The sequence below is a fragment of the Leptonychotes weddellii genome, chromosome 4 (genome assembly GCF_054177405.1).
Source record: "Leptonychotes weddellii isolate Sample4059 chromosome 4, ASM5417740v2, whole genome shotgun sequence".
In the NCBI taxonomy this organism is placed as follows: Eukaryota; Metazoa; Chordata; class Mammalia; order Carnivora; family Phocidae; genus Leptonychotes; species Leptonychotes weddellii.
In genome coordinates, this window is record NC_138372.1 from 17,889,937 (window position 1) to 17,908,333 (window position 18,397).

The 18,397-nt window shown below is 44.6% G+C and overlaps 2 protein-coding genes across 7 annotated transcripts in view; one reads left to right on the forward strand and one right to left on the reverse strand.

The window, feature by feature from the left end:
* The first annotated feature begins 699 nt into the window (after positions 1-699).
* Positions 700-17,661, forward strand: MTFR1L (mitochondrial fission regulator 1 like). Of its 6 annotated transcripts, none has more exons than XM_081817783.1 (7): positions 700-720; positions 3,863-4,007; positions 4,494-4,598; positions 7,506-7,615; positions 7,846-8,057; positions 9,278-9,599; positions 16,659-17,661. In XM_081817783.1, exons 2-7 carry the CDS (start codon positions 3,984-3,986, stop codon positions 16,762-16,764), a joined length of 879 nt encoding a protein of 292 aa, XP_081673909.1. In that variant the 5' UTR covers positions 700-720; positions 3,863-3,983; the 3' UTR covers positions 16,765-17,661. The 6 variants fall into 6 exon arrangements, with proteins under 6 accessions (XP_081673909.1, XP_030874805.1, XP_081673910.1 ...); XM_031018945.2 differs by lacking the exon at positions 700-720 and adding an exon at positions 1,042-1,169; XM_081817784.1 differs by lacking the exon at positions 700-720 and adding an exon at positions 1,087-1,198 and having other exon boundaries at positions 9,314-9,599.
* AUNIP (aurora kinase A and ninein interacting protein) overlaps positions 9,505-18,397 on the reverse strand; it is a 30,661-nt gene continuing 21,768 nt past the window's right edge. The window contains exon 5 of the mRNA XM_006747981.3: positions 9,505-9,662. Within this exon, the coding sequence (XP_006748044.2) occupies positions 9,633-9,662 (30 nt within the window). The 3' untranslated portion in view covers positions 9,505-9,632. The remainder of the gene's footprint in view (positions 9,663-18,397) is intronic.

Genomic DNA, 18,397 nt, shown 5'->3' on the forward strand with positions numbered 1-18,397 from the left:
AGGATCAGGGTGGATAACTCTTGAGGTCTCTGGCTAGGACAGCTATATAATTTGCAGGGTCCAGTGCAAAATGAAAACTGCAGGGCCCCTTGCTTAATTTATATATATACACACACACATATATAAATGTATATATATTTTATATAATTATAAATACACATATATACAAATATATATATATATTTATACACACACACACACATATATACAAGCGGGCAACAGCAGAGCATTAAAGCAAGCACAGAGTTCTGAGCAAGAGGCCCCGTGTGACTACCCAAACCTGTCCCCCTGTGAAGCCAGCCTGTCCCTGAGACCCAAGAACTGCAGCCTGGGAGCCAGGCACAGCTGTATCCTGAGGTCAGAGGAGGGCATGTGACCCAGGCCTGGATGCCATGGAGACCAGGACTAGGAGCAGGACCGAGAGGGTTTAAGCAGGAAGAGGGAGTGGGTGAGTGAGCCTGAAAGGAATGTGCGTCTCTTTCCCAGTGCCTCTGGGGTCTTGCCCAACGATTTACTATCTCACTGAATCTACCGTGTGTGTGTGTGAGAGAGAGAGAGAGATACATAAAGGCTAAAATAGAAGACAGCTACAAAGAGCTGAAGGGCAGTAGTCAGAGGAGAAAGAGGCCTCTTCTTGCCGGACAGAAGACTGCAGAGGGTCTTGGCTGGGAAGCTAGAAGTGTGCAAAGCGAACCAGGGCGAAATGAGGCAAGGCAAGAGGTAGGTCCGGAGGGCCTGGAACGCCAGGGGGAGGATTCTTAAGTGTGCCTAGGCATAGAGACAGCAGACGCCACACAATCCGGGGTCCGGGCAGGGACGTAGTCAGAGCTCCGCCGCTAGAGGTCGGATCAGGACTACCCGAGGAGAGCCTCAAGGAGGCGGAGACCAACGGCGGATGCGGCCAATTAGGCCGCGGGGATCTCCAAGCGCCGTCCTCTTTTCCCAAGGGCCGGGCTAGCGTGGGCGTGGTCTCGGCAGTGGGCGTGTCCTCTTCCTCGGAATGCCCGCGTGAGGCCACCCGCCGCCCCGCCCCCGCCGAAGCCGCAGTCCGCCTTCGGAGGGCGCGCGGCCCCCGGTGCGCAACCGCAATGGATCGCTTCCGGGGGCGAGTCAGCGGAAGTGAGGGCGATTGAGGCTGGGCGGCCCGCTGTGGTAGGAGGGGCCGTGAGGTGAGTGAGTCCCGGAGCCCGAGTCTGAGGTGAGAGTAGGTCCGAGTGCGTCTACGGAGGCGGCAGCGCGGTCTCATAGCCCGACTGTCGATGCGGCCTAGTGCCAGGCGCTGTGCGGAGACCGCGGCTCCTCTTTCGCGGGAGCCCCTGTAGTCCGCCTCGCTCGGCTGAGGGTGGGAGGACTCAGTGCCCGGGGGGTAGTTGCTCGCTCGAGTCACCCAGCTTCCGTGGCTGCGCTACAGCGGAGGCTTCTTGTTTCGACCGCGCTCCTCGGCCGGCCGGGCCACTTCGGCCGCCTCGCTCCTTCTGGGGCCCGGGCCTGTGGGTCCGAGGGCCGCCAGGGCCGGCGGCGAGAACTTGGCCGACCTTGGCCCCTTGGGGTCGGGCCGTTACGGCGGAGAGGACGCGGGTCCCGGGCAAGGTCCCCGCAGCGGCTCCCCCCAGTGCAGCCGCTTGGGGCCCACGCGGGCTGTCGCTCGCCGAGTTCCACCGAGCGCGGCGGCCTTGGTGGGGCGCCCGGCGCCGGGGTGATGGGAATAGACCCTGCCCCAGGGGAGCCCCGAGTCTCCTGCTGGAGAGTGTGTGTGAACAGGCCATGACAGCGGCCTGGAGAGGGGTCGTGGGAACGCAGGGGTGCTGAGAACCTGGAGAAGTCTTCTAGCCGATGACACTTGGGGCGGGCAGGGGGACGAAGGCTAAGCCGGAGTTCTCCTTCGTTCGTGAGCAAACGTTGAAGTGCTCGCTGGGGACTAGGCAGGCACTGTGCTGTGCCGGGGGAAGCTCCTGCCCTGCGACAGACGGCAGGTTACGCGGGTTCTAATTACTATTGTGAGAGGACTCAGAAGGAAACATGGGGTGCTGGGGGAGGGGAGGCAGTAAGGATCTGTCTGTCAGGGAAAGGGAGGTGACGCTTGAGCTCTGAACAATGATGAAGAATGAGCTTGGTGAAGAAGGTGCTGGTGTTTCAGGCAGAGAGGATAGTGTGGGTAGGAGCTGAGGGGCGGCCAGCGTGGCTGAAGGGCAAGGGGAACGTGGGAGGTGTGGCTGTCAAGTGTGCAGGCGCCCAATTGTAGGCCTTGGAGTTTGATCTGGTGAGGTTGGGTCTGACTGGGGGGGACCGGTACCCGGTCTGGATGTCACCCTGTTGGCTATAGGGAGGGGCGGGGGTTAAACAGGAGCAACGTGTCCTGGAAAGATCCCTCTGGCTGGTGTTAGCCCTGAGTCTTTGGAGGTAAGTTTGGAGAGGAAGTGGCTGTAGTGTCTAGAGTGAGAAACACAGGGAAGCACTGTTCTGTGAAACTTGTGGCAGGCATTGACATTCAGCACAGAGCCTGGCACACAGAGGGACTTTGATAAAAGGCTGGAACTGCACGGAGTTGAGCCCACGCAGAAGGCAGCAGCATCTAGACCAGACTTGAAGTGCTTTCTAGCTGGTGTGACCACTGGGTGACCTTAGACACTTCCCTTCCTCTCTCCAGCTTCCTTTCCCCGTTTGTATTGTAAAGTGAGTGATAACTCCTCTTCCGCAGGTGAAAGAGAAATCCTGCAGGGGAGGTTTCAGTCCATCCCCTGTTCAGAGCCTGCCCTTGGCTCCCCAGTGACTTCTTACCTGGGCATTCCCAGCCCTCATGACTTGACCCCCTGTTTACCTTTCTCTGCTCTTTATACCTCTCTCGCCTTCCTGTCCTGGACCGGTGCTATTGTTGCTGTTTTTCATCCCTTCCTACCCCCTCTGAACTCACCATGAGGCCTTGGGGCCAGGGGCCGCCACCTGCTTAGTGTACCTTTCTTAAGAGTGATATTCAGCCTTTGCTAGAATTATGTATTCAAGTCCTATTTCTCTCATATTGTGCGTTCCTTGAGAGCATGGGTGTGTCTTCCTCCTTCCATAGCCCCTGCAGTGCCTAGCACGGGGCCTGACACAAGAGTGGGTATTGTTATGTTTGATGAACAAGGGAATGAGTTCATTGATTGCATCTGCTCACCATATAAGAGCAGCTGTGAAGAGTACAGTCAGGAGTGATCCCATCCATCTGTGTTGTGTTTTAACAGTTCATTAAGCACTTTAAAATCTTACCCTATTTCGCTGATTGATCCTTAAGGTAATCTAGGATGGCAGCTCTTGTCCTCTTTTTACATACGGAAAAACCAACATTCAGAAAAGTTATGGGACTTCCGTAAGGCTGCAAGACCAGTAGATGGCTAAACAGGATAAAAATTTTTGGCTCTTCCCTGTAGTCCAGTAGACTTGAGATTGACAAGAGCTGGTTGTTTATTCTACCGTTGTCTTCCTTATATCTCCCCCTTGCCAAGACGCAGCAGTACTAGGTTTGGTGGCACATGCTGGGGCTTTTACACCCCATCTTCAAGAATGAATGCTGGGTTTGAATGGTACCTACAATTTGGCTTTTAAACTACCAAGAAAGTTCTATTTACATCTCTACAAGTAATGCCTCAGGAAACCTAAGGGATCAGGAAGCTCCCAGAGTTGGCCAAGCTCATGCCTCAGGTCTGGAACAGAACCTTCAAGGGTCCGGATTTGGAGCCATTGTTGAGTGAGGGCAGCCTTGGTTGTTTTTCTCCCCTGTGAAACATCAGAGAAACCTTGGTGTTAGTCATAACTCTGCAGGACCTGGTTTTTATGGGGCTTGTGTGGTAGCCACTGAGTCTCCACTGTGGGGGTTGTTTCATAGGAAGAGAAATCTGATGTTCCTTAAAGATGGCCTGATATGAAGGAATCACGCCTCCAGCCTCCCCAAGCCCCCAGAGCTTCCCTGTGGCTGCCTTGTCCTTCAAGTCCAGGAGCCGGTTGAAATGTCAGGAATGGAAGCCAGTGTGGTAAGGGGCATTCCCAGGGCAGGGCTGTGGTGAAGGGTTGAGCACTGGGCCTGCTGAAATTCTATAGGAAATTCTGAGACTCTCCAGTTAATTCTTCCTTTCCCCTGGAGGCGACCCTTCCACATACTCCCACCGCTTGCCCCCAATAGGCAAAAACAAGTGTGGTCTTGGGGGCTGTTAAGGAGTCAGTGTGTTTCTGCCTTTCTGGGCAGAGGGAAGGGTGGGTAACCTATATGATCCCTATACCCAACTAATTCCTCATGCCTTCACTGGGTCCTCCCAGCATTTACCATGCCTTGGCAGCAGCAGATGTCCCCTTAAATGGCTGGCAACTGGGGAATCTGCCCTCACTTATATTGAGACTTGACCCACACACAGTGCCCTGTCCTTGGGATTGGGGACTTCAGTCTGCCTGCTAAAAGGGAGGAGGGTAGAATGGAACAGTAGTTGGACCCATCTCTGAGACTCCTTGTCTCTCTCCTTTAGACCATCCCAATCTGGCAAAACAAGCCACATGGGGCTGCTCGCAGTGTAGTGAGAAGAATTGGGACCAACCTGCCCCTGAAGCCATGTCCCCGGGCATCCTTCGAGGTAAGTATACTGAAAGAGCAGGGTAAGTAGAGGCTCAGAGCTCTGGGAGGATGGTGCTGCTTCTGTGCCCCAGACTACTTGGTGTTGCTAAGGCAGGTTGCTTTCCTGGTCACTTTTTCATTTTGTCAAGAAATATTTATTAAGTGCATATAATGGATACAGGTCACTGTGCCTTCCTGATTGCACACAAAACTATGACCACAGCAGACTTCCAATCTGTTCATAAATGAATAACCTTGCATCTTTGATGCCACTAAGTGACTAAGATTTCATCAGGCTCCTGCAGTCCAGTTCATCAGAGTAGTACAAAGGCCCTTGCTAAGCCAGATTCCCAGAGTAGCCATGTCTTTGCCCTGAGGTGTTTGCCTGCAACCCTGGCAGGTCTCCATGTGGGACACTGAGTGTTGTGTGACTGAGTCGAACTCTGCTTTTCTTACCAGCCCTAAGACTTGACCACTTAGCCACCTATTTTTATGTTTCCCTGAGGCCTTACTCCCCATCCTTTCCTTTCTGGCCAAGTCTGGCTACTCCTTTACTAGAGCACTTAAGGCTTACCTCTGTATCTAGGGGCCTTTAGCACTGACTCTGCAGCAGATTCTTGCCTGGCGCATGTCTTTGAGAACTCCCCCCCCCCCCCCACCACTACCACTCTGCAGTGGAATGCTAAGTAGCATTTATTAGTCCCAGCTACCTCCCTCTAAGAATTAATGGTTAAGAACCAGCTCCAGGCTAGATGCTTAAGACATGTACATTTGGGGAACTGGGATACAAGAGAAGTACTTCAGCTTTCTGTCTACACAGAGGAAACAGAAATATATGCCTGAAAAGACATGGGCCCAGTGGAAACAGAAATGAAGGAGGCTGAATTTCTGTATCAGATGCTGAGCTGTGAAATTGTAGGAACTCGTTCTGGAGTCAGAAATGGTGTCAGGGTTGGTATTAGAGTCAGGAATGGAGTTGGAAGTATGTGATGTGGGGTGGCTATGCTGTGCCCCGGATTGCCAATTATCCAGGTTTGCCTAAATGGCATGGGCAGGATGTGGTCCTAGCTGCCTCAAGCATCAGAAACAAAGGGAAGCACAACTAGGGAGTGTGAGGGACTCAATGGATGTTGCCCCTACACTTGGCTATAACCTCTTCAGTCCTTTGGCCAGATGCTTCTGGGCAGGGACGATCAAGGGCACAGGCTCCCACAGATCAGGAGTATGCGTGAATACTATTAGTAATACTAGCTGACATTTTCTGAGCACATACTGTATGCCAGGCACTGTGCTAAATACTTTATATGTGTTAACTCATTTAATTGTCAATAGCGGAGCAGCATTCTGGAAAGGAAAACAAATGGAGGCTTCCCCTACATGGCCTATTTTAGCAGTAACTTCTGGGTCAGTGGAAGTCCTTTCCTGTGTAACCTTGGAGCATCACATTGCTCCTATGAGACCCAGGTTCCCTGTCTAAAAGCTAGAGCTATCAACTCCTGATCCATCTACCAATCTATAGCAGAAACATCTGAATTTAACTCATGTGTAGATGGGTTTTTGAGAAATTGTCCCTGGATTTCTGTTGTAAATTAATTCCCTTATTTAAAGGAACCTTGCTGATTTATTTTTTAAATTTACTCATACAAAAATATTAAATTGTGAAAAGTGAAAAAAGAAAATAAATTACATATAATCACATACTCATCACACAAAATAGTTAATAATGTTTTGGTGTAGTTCCTTTCCATCTTTTTCTAGATGCATGTGTTTTTTTTACCTTGTTACAATCATAGCATGATTGAATCCTCCTGATCTTTCTTTTTTTTTTTTTTAAGATTTTATTTATTTATTTGAGACAGAATGAGAGAGAGAGAGCACATGAGAGGGGGGAGGGTCAGAGGGAGAAGCAGGCTCCCTGCCGAGCAGGGAGCCCGATGCGGGACTCGATCCTGGGACTCCAGGATCATGACCTGAGCTGAAGGCAGTCGCTTAACCAACTGAGCCACCCAGGCGCCCCCTCCTGATCTTTCATTTAACATAAAGTCACTCAGCCTTGTCTGTTCCCTGGTTATTGTTCATCTGAGTTGAGGGGCTATTTTAAGGAATCCTCTTACTCTTTTGGTATGATTAATCATTTTTATTTAAATCCAAATATTAAAATTACCCAGTTTGCTTAAAACAGAGTTGCTTAAAACCGTGTAGATCCCAATTAGCTATGGAGGTGTTGTAAAGAGCTAGCCCAAGAAACTTCTTGTTGATGTCCTTGTACCTGTATTCTCATAGCTGGAGAAAGCAAGGTGCTCTTAGTGGCCATCTCTGGTGAAAGGTAACTCTCACCAGTCCCACTGAAGACTCTTTTGCCCCAGCCAGGGGTCAGCAAATGTTTTAAGAGGCCAAATAGTAAATATTTTAGTGTGGGGGCCATAACTACTGTTAAAACTACTCACTTCTGCAGTTGCAGCTTAAAAAATAACACAGACGATACATAAATGAATGGGTGTGACTTTCCAATAAAACTTTATGTATAAAAATACATCCCAATCCTGCTCTAGGCCACCATGTTTTGCTTGGAAGATATAACAGCCTCATAACTGGTCTCTTCACTCTCTCATGCATGTTCCACACAGCAGCCAGAGTAATCTTTCAAAATCTGATTCTTACTCAAAATCTTCCGGTGGCTCATTATTGGTCTTAGAATCAAAGTTATTAATTCACTTTCCTGCCTCTTGCAAACCACCCTCTACCCCCAGCTCTGTCCAGGTGTGCTGAACTACTTGTAATCCCACAAACTCTTTTCTGTCCTTCTTCCAACCAGGAACTGTCTTCTCCCCTCTCTAGGAAGCCTTCCTGATATTTAGGTGCCCCTCCTTTGTGTTTTGCAGTTGATGTCAATAAATGTTTTTTGATGACTTTTGCTTCCTTGTAGACCCTGCCCAACATCTCTGATCTGTGTCTGAGGGATGTACCCCCAGTCCCTACTCTGGCTGACATCGCCTGGATTGCTGCGGATGAAGAGGAGACATATGCCCGGGTCAGGTAGCTGAGGCAGTAGCTGGTCTGCTAGGGAATGGGGAGCTCCTTCCCACATGAGGTGGCAGGCAACAGGGGGAGTGCTTATGAGGGGCTGAGGGCAACAGGAACAAAAGCTATGGGCTCTGAGTGGGAGCAGAGCCTGGCTGTGTTACTTGTGTAGGAATGGGTGAAGGAATTTTAGAAGGGGTGCAGTGGCTGGCTATCTCTGACATACTTGTCTTTCCCTGGTCCAGAAGTGACACACGGCCCCTGAGGCATACCTGGAAGCCCAGCCCTTTGATTGTCATGCAGCGCAATGCCTCAGTGCCCAACCTACGTGGGTCCGAGGAGAGGCTTCTGGCCTTGAAGAAGCCAGCCCTGCCAGCCCTAACCCGCACCACGGAGCTGCAGGATGAGTTGAGCCACCTGCGCAGCCAGATTGCTAAGATAGTGGCAGCTGATGCAGGTAGGAGCCCTTGAGTCAGGGCCAGAATTTAGCAGGCTGTTCCTTTACCCCTGGCTTTTGGTACAGGATAAAGGGTAGGAAAATGATGGTCCATGGTTCAGAGGGGCAAAGGCCCAGGGCTCTGGGGTTGTCCTGAGGACTGGCTAGCCTGTAGTACTCCTTGGATGGTTTCCATCAGCCATTTTGCGCTGACTGGTTTGATTAGGTACAAAATCTTCACTTAACCTGTGACCCCCCCTGGCAGATTCCCTCCCTTGGCTACAAAAACCAACACCCTCTTCCATGAGCCCTCAAGCAGCTTCCCTTTTCACTGAGAAATAAGGATTCCCCACCAATAAGAGAGAGATCCCCTTTAAGCTGTCTTCCTATCTACATATCTTCCCTTTCCTTGTTCTCCCAGAGACTACCTCTCTATCCCTCCACCTGTCTGTCTGCAGTTAAGGCAGAACCACCACTGGAAATGGATGGGAGTCTGCCTTGACCCAGTGCATGAAACACCAACATTGGCTCTCTCCCAAGCTGCCCAGGGTTTATCATCCTGTTTGTTCTATCCATCCTCACTTTTTTGCACTTTGTCAACTTAAAGTCACAGCTCCCAAACCTTACCTGTTGGTAAAATTCTCATATATTTAATTCACTCATATGGCAGTTTAATAGAGGAATTGTACTTGAATTTTCCATTTATATGTTGGCTGCGTTTTTGTCATCCAAGAGTCAAGATGAAGTAGTTGATGAAAAATGAAACAAAATCTTTTGTTTTGGAAATTCTTTAAAGATTTGAGAAACTAGGAGGACTACACCATTCTGTTTTTGCTATTTCTTCACGTCACAGATAGGAGCACAGTCACAAGCACTAGCCCAGTTAGAGAAAAGGACACATTCTGGCCTTTGTTCTGTCACTGTTGCTTTGGTAGAAATAGGGCTGTCACTCCATAGCCCACTGCAGAATGGGAGCTTTTAGAAGCCTAAGCCTTTATGGGGTGGGTTTTTCCACCCTCACAGAACACTGGAAGAGCTCAGTGCTTTTCCATCTTTAGATTCTGAGAGGAGTGGGTAGTGGAGGAATCCTCTACAGGCTTACAAATAACATCCTGGGCTCTCCTAGAATGTCATGTCAAGCCCAGGAAATGAATGTTTGATAGGCACTGCTTGTAGGGAAAAGATACTACTGCTGTATTCTAGTCCCAATGTCCATCCATGCCTATTGTTTTCTCTTTCAGCTTCGGCTTCATTAACGCCAGATTTCTTATCTCCAGGAAGTTCAAATGTCTCTTCTCCCTTACCTTGTTTTGGATCCTCATTCCACTCTACAACTTCCTTTGTCATTAGTGACATCACCGAGGAGACCGAGGTAGAGGTCCCTGAGCTTCCATCAGTCCCCCTGCTTTGTTCTGCCAGCCCTGAATGTTGCAAACCAGAACACAAAGCTACCTGCAGTTCGTCTGAAGAGGATGACTGTGTTTCTCTGTCCAAGGCCAGCAGCTTTGCAGATATGATGGGGATCCTAAAGGACTTTCACCGGATGAAACAGAGCCAAGATCTGTAAGTATGTGACAAGGAGCTCTGGTGGTGTGTTTACTGTTTAAGTCGCCTGTGGCCAGTGATCTAGTAGAAAGAATTTACAAAGTTATGTCTTCAGTAGTAGCTATGTATTACTTCATTCACAAAGCTTGCCTGCTTAATAACACCTGGGGCTCCAGTTTGAGGAAAGAACATTTTACATTTGGTTGGGGTGATCTAACTCAATCATTAGAAATTTTACAAGAAGGCTCATCTAATCCAACTTCTGTCCCCCAGTCAAACTGGTAGACTTATTTTTGATGGAAGGAGAATTTCATAAAGTTGGGGTTTCTGCTTTAAAATACAGTGGTCCCTTATGCAAACCAGCTCTCCAAATCCAGGCATTTGAGACTCTAAACCTGGCTGTCCAGCAGAATTGCTAAGATTTGTTATAAATACACCTTAAACTTACTAAAGCAGAACCCCCAAGGAGTGGAGCCTTATGTCTGGGGATCTTTTTTCCTTTGTTAATGGAAAGAGCTGGGTTGATGACTAAAAATGAGAAAGTAGCAACATCAGCAAAGATTCAGAAGTGTGACGGACTGATCTTATACCTACCTAATGACCAGTAAATGTCTTCATAAGGATGTATATAAGTTCAGTAGAATTTAAAGCACCTATTTTCCAGATATTTTTGATGTGTTAGGTAACTCAAACCTACCCCAATCTGGAGTTGGTTTTGTTCCCATGGTTCCCTTGTGATGTGAACATTTTACTATGAATTTTAGCTCTCTTATAAAAACCTCTGGAAAAAGCCTTAATAACAGATAAATAATCTGCCTGATAATTCAAAGGTCATAAAGGTGCTCACCAAACTGGGGAGAATGGATGAACAAGGAACTTCAACAAAGAGGTGGAAAATACACCGAAGTACTAAATAGAAGTCACGGAGCTGATGAACACAATAACTAGAAAATTCATCTAGTTTGCCCTGAACTCCTCTAGTAGGAGTAACAGAAGAAAGGATAAGTGAACTAAAAGACAAAGCAGTAGAACTCCCCTAATCAGAGCAGCAAGTAGAAAAAAGAATGGAAAAAAAAAAGTAAAGATAGCTTGTGGGACATCAAATGGACTAATGTTCTCATTATAGGGCTCCCAGAAGAAGAGAAAGGCACAGAAATCTTATTTGAAAACAGAATGGCAGAGGGGCACCTGGGTGGTTCAGTCAGTTGAGCATCTGCCTTTGGCTCAGGTCATGATCCCATCAGGTCATGATCCCAGGGTCCTGGGATGGAGCCTGCCTCTCCCTCTGTCCCTCCCCCCGCTTGTGCTTGCACTTTCTCTCTCTCTCAAATAAATAAATAAAATCTTTAAAAAAAGAAAATAGAATGGTTGAAAATGTCCCTACTGTGGGGGAAGCAAACAGACATCCAGATCCAGGAGGCCCAGAGAGTTGCAAATAAGATAACCCAAAGAGACCCTAAAAGCCGCAAGAGAAAAATAACTTACGTAAAAGAGAACCCCCATAAGACTACCAACATATTTTTCAGCAGATACTTTGCAGGCCAGAGGGAGTAACACAATATATTCAAAATGCTGAAAGAAGGAAACTTCTAACCGAAGTTATTCAGAACTAAAGAGAGAGTTTTCCAGATAAGCAAAACCCAAAGGAGTTTATCACCACTAAATCAGCCTTAGAAGAAATGTTAAAATGACCTCTTTAAGCTGAAAAGAGCACTAGTCAGTAACAGGAACACATATCAAAGAATAACTCTCACTGGAAAGATAATAAAAATAGTGGACTCATCACTTATTAAGGTTAAAAAGACAAAAGTAGTAAAAATAACTGATGATTACAATAATTAAGGAATACACAAGATAAAAAGATGTAAAATGTGACATCAGAAACGTGGGTAAAAATGATGAGCTTTAGAATGTGATCAAACTTAAGTTGGCAACTATTTTATCAACTTAAAATAGACTTACAGATATAAGTTGTTATACTTAAGGCTAATCTTAACTACAAAACAAAACCCTATAGTAAATACACAAAGATAAAAAGGAATATAAGCATACCACTAGAGAATGTCATCAAACCACAAAGGAAGAGAGCAAGAGAAGAAAGGAACAGAGAACTACAGAAATAGAAAACAATTAATAAAATGGCAGTAAGTACATATTTATCAATAATTCTACTTTAAATGTAAATGGACTAAACACTCTGATCAAAAGACAAGAGTGGCTAAATGAATTTAAAAAAACTATATGTTGCCTACAAGAGACTCCTTTAGATGTAAAAACACACAAAGGGAAGGGATAGAAAAAGATATTCCGTATAAATAGAAACCAAAAGAAAGCCGGGGTGGCTATACTTATATCAGGAAAAAGTCAACTTGAAAACAAAGATTGTAACAAGACAAAGAGCATTATATAATGATAAAAGGGTCACTCCAACAAGAGATGATATAACATTTGTAAATATTTATGAATATATAAAGCAAATATTAGCAGACATGAAGGGAGAAACAACCATACAGTAATAGCAGGGGACTTAAATACCCCACCTGCATCAATGGATAGATCATCCAGACAGAAAATAAGAAAACACTGGCCTTAAATGACCTGTTAGACTGGGTAGACTTAACAGATATATATAGAACATTCCTTCCAAAACCAGGAGAATATACATTCTCAAGTGCACATGGAACTTTTTCCAGGCTAGATCCTGTGGTAGGGCACAAAACAAGTCTGAATAAATTTTAAGAAGACTGAAATATCAAGCATCTTTTCCAACTACAGTGATATGAAACTAGAAATCAGTTACACAAAATCTGTGGAAAATTCACAAATATGTGGAGATTAAACATCATCTACTGAACAACTGGGCAGGGGGTGGGGTCAAATCAGAAACCAAAAATACCTTGACACAAAGGGCGCCAGGGTGGCTCAGTCATTAAGCATCTGCCTTCGGCTCGGGTCATGATCCCAGGGTCCTGGGATCGAGCCCCACATCAGGCTCTCTGCTCAGCGGGCAGCCTGCCTCTCCCTCTCCCACTCCCCCTCCCCCTGCTTGTGTCCCCCCTCTCTGTCTCTCCGTCAAAATAAATAAATAAAAATAAAATTTAAAAAAACCCTTGACACAAACAAAATGGAAATACACCAAAATTTAAGAGATGCAGCAAAAGCAATTCTAAGAGGGAAGTTCATAGCAGTGAGTGCCCATCTCAAGAAACAAAATTCCCAAATAACACAACTTTACACCTTAAGGAACCAGAAAAAAAAAGAAGAGCAAATGAAACCCAAAGTTAGTAGAAGGAAGGAAATAACAGGGATTAAAGCAGAAATAAATGAAATAGAAACTAAAAAGCAATAGAAAAGATGAAAGTAATTGATGGGCCTTTGAAAAGATAAAATTGACAAACTCTAGCCAGAATCACCATAAAAAGAGGACTCAAAATCAGAAATGAAAGATACTACAATACCACAGATATCAAAGGATAAAAGACTATAAAAATTATATGCCAACAAATGGACAACCTAAAAGAAATGGATAAATTCCTAGAAACATACAATCTACCAAGACTGAATCATAAAGAAATAGAAAATCTGAACAGATTGATTACTAGTAAGGAGATTAAATCAGTAATCAAAAACCTCCCAATGAATAAAAATCCAGGACCATGTAGATGGCTTCTTTGGGTGAATTCTACTAAACATTCAAAGAATACCAATATTTCTCAAACTCTTCCAAAAAAGAAAAGACGAGGGAACTCTTTCAAATTCATTTTACAAGGCCAGCATTATCCTTACACCAAAACCATACAATGACACCAGGAGAAAATAAAATTACAGGCCAATATCCCTGATGAACATAGATGTAAAATTCCTCAACAAAATATTAGCAAACTGAATTCAACAATACCTTAAAAGGATCATATACCATGATCAAGTGGGGTTTATTCAAGGAATGCAAGGATAGTCCAACAATCTACAAATCGATAGGATATACCATAGTAATAAAACAAAGGATAAGAGTCATGTTCATCTCAATAGATGCAGAAAAAGCATTCAACAAAATTCAACATCCATTTGTGATAAAAAAACTTTCAACAAAGCAGGTATAGAAAGAACATACCTCAACATAATAAATAATAAAGACCCGATATGACAAGCCCACAGCTAACATCACACTCAAGGGTAAAAGCTGAAAGCTTTTCCTCTAAGATGAGGAATAAGAAAAAGATGCCCATTCACCACTTTAGTCAACATAATATTGGAAGTCCTAGCCTGAGCAATTAGGCAAAAAAAAAAAAAGAAAAAGAACAGGCATCCAAACTGGAAAGGAAGAAGTAAAAGTCACTATTTGCAGATGACATGATATACAGAAAACCCTAAAAACTCAAAAAAATTGTTGGAATAAAGGAATTCAGTAACGTTGCAGGATACAAAATAAGTAAAAATCCGTTGTGTTTCTATACACTACTGACAGACTATCAGAGAAATTAGCAACCCCATTTACAATTTCATCAAAAGAATAGAATACCTAGGATAAAAATTAAGGACGTGAAAGAGCTGTATACGGAAAACTACAAGACATCAAGGAAAGAAATTAAAGGAAACACAAACATGCTCATGGATTGTAAAAATATTGTAAAAATATCCATACTACCCAAAGCAGTCTACAGATTCAATGCAAATGCTATCAAAAGTCCAATGGCATTCTTTACAGAACTAGAAGAAAGTATCCGTAAAATTTGTATGGAACCCCAAAGACCCCACATAGCCAAAGCAATCTTGAGAAAGAACAACAACACTGAAGGCATCACACTCCTTGATTTCAAACTCTATTACAAAACTGTAGTAATTAAAACAAAATGGTATTGGCATAAAAACAAATCATTGGAGCAGAACAGAGCCCAGAAATAAACCCACGCATATATGGTCAATTTATAACAAAGGACCCAGGAACATACAGTAGGGAAAAGAGTCTCTTCCATAAATGGTGCTAGGAAAACTGGACAGCCACATACAAATGAATGAAACTCAACCACTATCTTACACAGGCAGTAAGCTCCTTGACATAGGTCATGGCAATAATATATTTTCAGCCGGACTACTAAAAGCAACATAAGCAAAAATAAACAAGTGGGACTATCTCAAAGTAAAAAGCTTCTGCACAGCAAAGTAAACCATCAACAAAATGAAAAGGTAACCTATTGCATGGGAGAAAATATTTGCAAATCATATATCCAATAAGGGTTACTATCCAAAATGTATAAAGAACTCATACAACTCAATAGCAAGAAATGAAAAGACAAGACCAAAAACCCAGTCTGATTAAAAAAAAGGGCATAGGGCTCAGACATTTTTCCAGAGAAGACATATAGATGACCAATAGGCACATGAAAAGATGCTGAACATCACTAATCATCAGAGAAATGCAAATCAAAACCACAAATTTCACCTCACACCTGTTAGACTTATTATCAAAAAGATAAAAAATAAGTATTGGCAAGGATGCGGAGAAAAGGGAACCCTTGTGACCTTGGGTAGGAATGTAAATTGGTGCACACACTATGGAAAACAGTATGCAGGTTCCTCAAAAAATTAAATAGAACTACCACATGAGGGGTGCCTGGGTGGCTCAGTTGGTTAAGCATCTAACTCTTGATTTCAGCTCAGGTCATGATTTCAGGGTCTTGAGAATGGGCATGGAACCTGCTTAAGATTCTCTCTCTCCCCCTCCCCCCCACCCAAAAACCTACCATATGACCCAGCAATTCCACTTCCGGGTATTATCCAAAAACAAAAACACTCACTTGAGAAGATAGATGCACCCCCATATTCACTGTAGCATTATTTACAATAGCCAAGATATGGAAAAAACTAAGTGTTCATCAGGGGATGAATGGATAAAGAAATTGTGGCATGTATACAGAATGGAATATTATTCAGCCTTAAAAAAGACTGATATCTTGCCATTTGCCTCCCTCTCTCCCCCTCTCTAAAAAAAAGGTCGGGGGCACCTGGGTGGCTCAGTGGGTTAAGCATTTGACTCTTGATTTCATCTCAGGTCATGATCTCAGGGTTGTGTGTGAGCCCTGTCTTGGGCTCTGTGCTGGCATGGAGCCTGCCTAAGATTCTCTTTCCCTTTCCTTCTGCCCTTCCCCCCCCCTTTTTTTTTAAGATTTTATTTATTTGTCAGAGAGAGCACACACAAGGAGAGCTGCAGGCAGAGGAAGAAGCAGGCTCCTTGGAGCCCGATGTGGGACTCAATCCCAGGATGCTGGGATCATGACCTGAGCCAAAGGCAGACACTTAACCAACTGAGCCACCCAGGCATCTTGCCATTTGCAACAATATAATGACTAGAGGGCATTATGCTAAGTGAAATAAGCCAGACAGAAAACTATACCATCACTTATATGTGAATCTAAATTAAAAAACAAAACAAAAACAAAAACAAAAAAAACCAAGCTTGTAGATAACAGATTGGTGCTTGCCAGAGGCTGGGGGTGGGAATGGGGGAAATAGGTGAAGGGTGTCAAAAGGTAAAAAAGAAATTTAAAACTTTTTTAATTAAAAAAAAAAAGATTGTACCTATATGTTTCCAATTAAAAACATCTCAGAGCTCCTCTGATGAGCAGACAGGGTTGTAGGAAATCCTCAGCACACCTTTTCCCCAGAACTAATAATAAAGGTCAGAATAGCCATGTTCACAGTCACTTCTCCTGCTGACGTGGGGAAATGTTAGTAAGAAAAGACAGCAACAGAAGGTGGGAGCAGAAGCTTAGCCACAGTAGGCCAACTCTAACTGGTTGATAGTCCTTTACTCTTGCCCACATTTTACAGCCATTTCAGGAAATAAAGCATTCTAGTTAAACCAGCTAGCTTGGTTTTGGACTCTGGATTAGCTACTTACTGGCTGAGCGCCTATTGATTTGGGGCAAACTGTAGAACCCTTCTGTTTCCGTTTCCTCATCTGAAAAGACTTCTTGGGTAAGACTGTTGTGAGGACTAAATGAGATAATGTATTCAAAGACACAAAACACTGCCCAAGAGCAAGTACTTAATAAATACAAGCTGTTATTTTGTCTCCAGGAACCGGAGTTTATTGAAGGAGGAAGACCCGGCTGTCCTTATCTCTGAGGTCCTAAGGAGGAAGTTTGCTCTGAAGGAAGAAGATATTGGTAGAAAAGGAAACTGACAGAACTCAGCTCTGCAAATTCAGTCTCATGCTCCTGGAATTCCTTCAATAGCTGCCTTCCTCACCACAGACCTTTTTGCCTCTCAGAAATCTTTTGCAACAGTTTTGCCGAAAGCTAGAGCTTGGACTGAAAGAGAAGAGCTGGATCATGCTTCCTTTGCTTTAAACCTTAGCAGAAGCTAAGGCCTGTTTTGCACCAAGACACTTGTTACAGGTAAATGTATAGGTTGGAATGTCTCCGTCTAAAGGGTGAGACAGAAGTTTGGTTTTTCCTTGCCTCTGTGTGAAAATAGGTCCTAAGTGAATGGCTTACTTCACTGCATTAGACCCCATAACTGGTCTCACCGGACACTTTGTGCCCAGCTGTCACTCTCAGCGGCTTCCTTGCAGCAGAGCAGGGCTGAGGGGTGAGGGGCTATAAATGTTTATATGTGTTGACAGGGCAGGGAAAATCTTATGCTGCTCCATCATAAACTGACACCAGTGCCCAGCAATTACCCTCTCCCTCTTTCCTGTCCCTAGATGTAGAGGTCAGACCTCTGGACCAGCTGACACTTGGGTTGCTGCTGGGAGGCCTGGGTTTTTTTCTTAAATATATTTTGTAATACTGTACAACCAAAAATACCCTCCCAGGCCATGGGGCCTCATGGGTTCCACCGATTGAAAACGCTTTCTCTTCCATGGACTTTAGTTTAAGCCCAGTAGGAAAGAGAAGTGGGAAGGAGAAACAGCACCATCCTTCTTCCAGGCCCTTGACTGCTCCTTTGCACTGGGCCAAGGTTTGTACCTACCATACCATGCATGACTCAGAAGCCCTCAGGTCCCTTTCTCTACGGTATGTATCCTGTGTGTGTTTGGGTTGAAGCACTACCTGATATTAAATGAAGGATATGGAGAGATGCTGCATGTGCTGTTTGTCTCTGCGCTGTAACCAGCTGGTATCATGAGTATAGGATTCCTGTTAATTTTAAGGTATGTGAACTTTCATAAACAGGCTCCTGGCTTCCCCTTTCCTTATAAAGTCCTGCCTACATAAAAAAAAACTTCCGTTTTTTTTATGGATGTGTGTTCTTCTAATCTCTGACTGTTATCTTAACCACACAACCTTGGGACCACTGTAGGGAGCCTCTTTTCCCCTTCTGTAGAGATTTTACCCTAAACTCTTAAAAGTAGTTCCATCTTAGAACTTGCACACTTGCCCCCTAGAGGCTGTTTAAGCCTCTTAAGGTAGCACACCTGCAACATGGGAAACTGCCACCTGGTGGATAACATCTTGGATAGACACGGGTGTTAAGATGGGACCCATGGCAATGACAGAACATATTAACTATTAAAAAGTTGCGTTTTCAGAAATAAAATGGTAATGTTTTAATTACCATCAGAGTCAGCTTTGTAAACAGCCATTTATTTGGATTCATAGTTTTACAAAAGGAGTTCTCTTACACCTTGTAGAAGACTGATATCATCACAGCTAGATTGCTATATAACCTCAGGCTTTTTTTTTTTTTTTTAAAGCACAGGCTTTTTAAAAATATTTCTTTAAAGATTTTATTTATTTGAGAAAGAAAGAGAGCACAAATGGGGGGGAGAGGGGCAGAGGGAGAGGGAGACTCTCCACTGAGCAGGGAGCCCA

Coding starts and splice junctions, on each gene's coding strand:
- MTFR1L (XM_081817783.1), top strand. CDS start 3,984: ATGTCAGGAATGGAAGCCAGTGTG. Junction 4,008..4,493: donor CAGGAATGGAAGCCAGTGTG/GTAAGGGGCATT, acceptor TCTCTCCTTTAG/ACCATCCCAATCTGGCAAAA. Junction 8,058..9,277: donor GATAGTGGCAGCTGATGCAG/GTAGGAGCCCTT, acceptor TTTCTCTTTCAG/CTTCGGCTTCATTAACGCCA.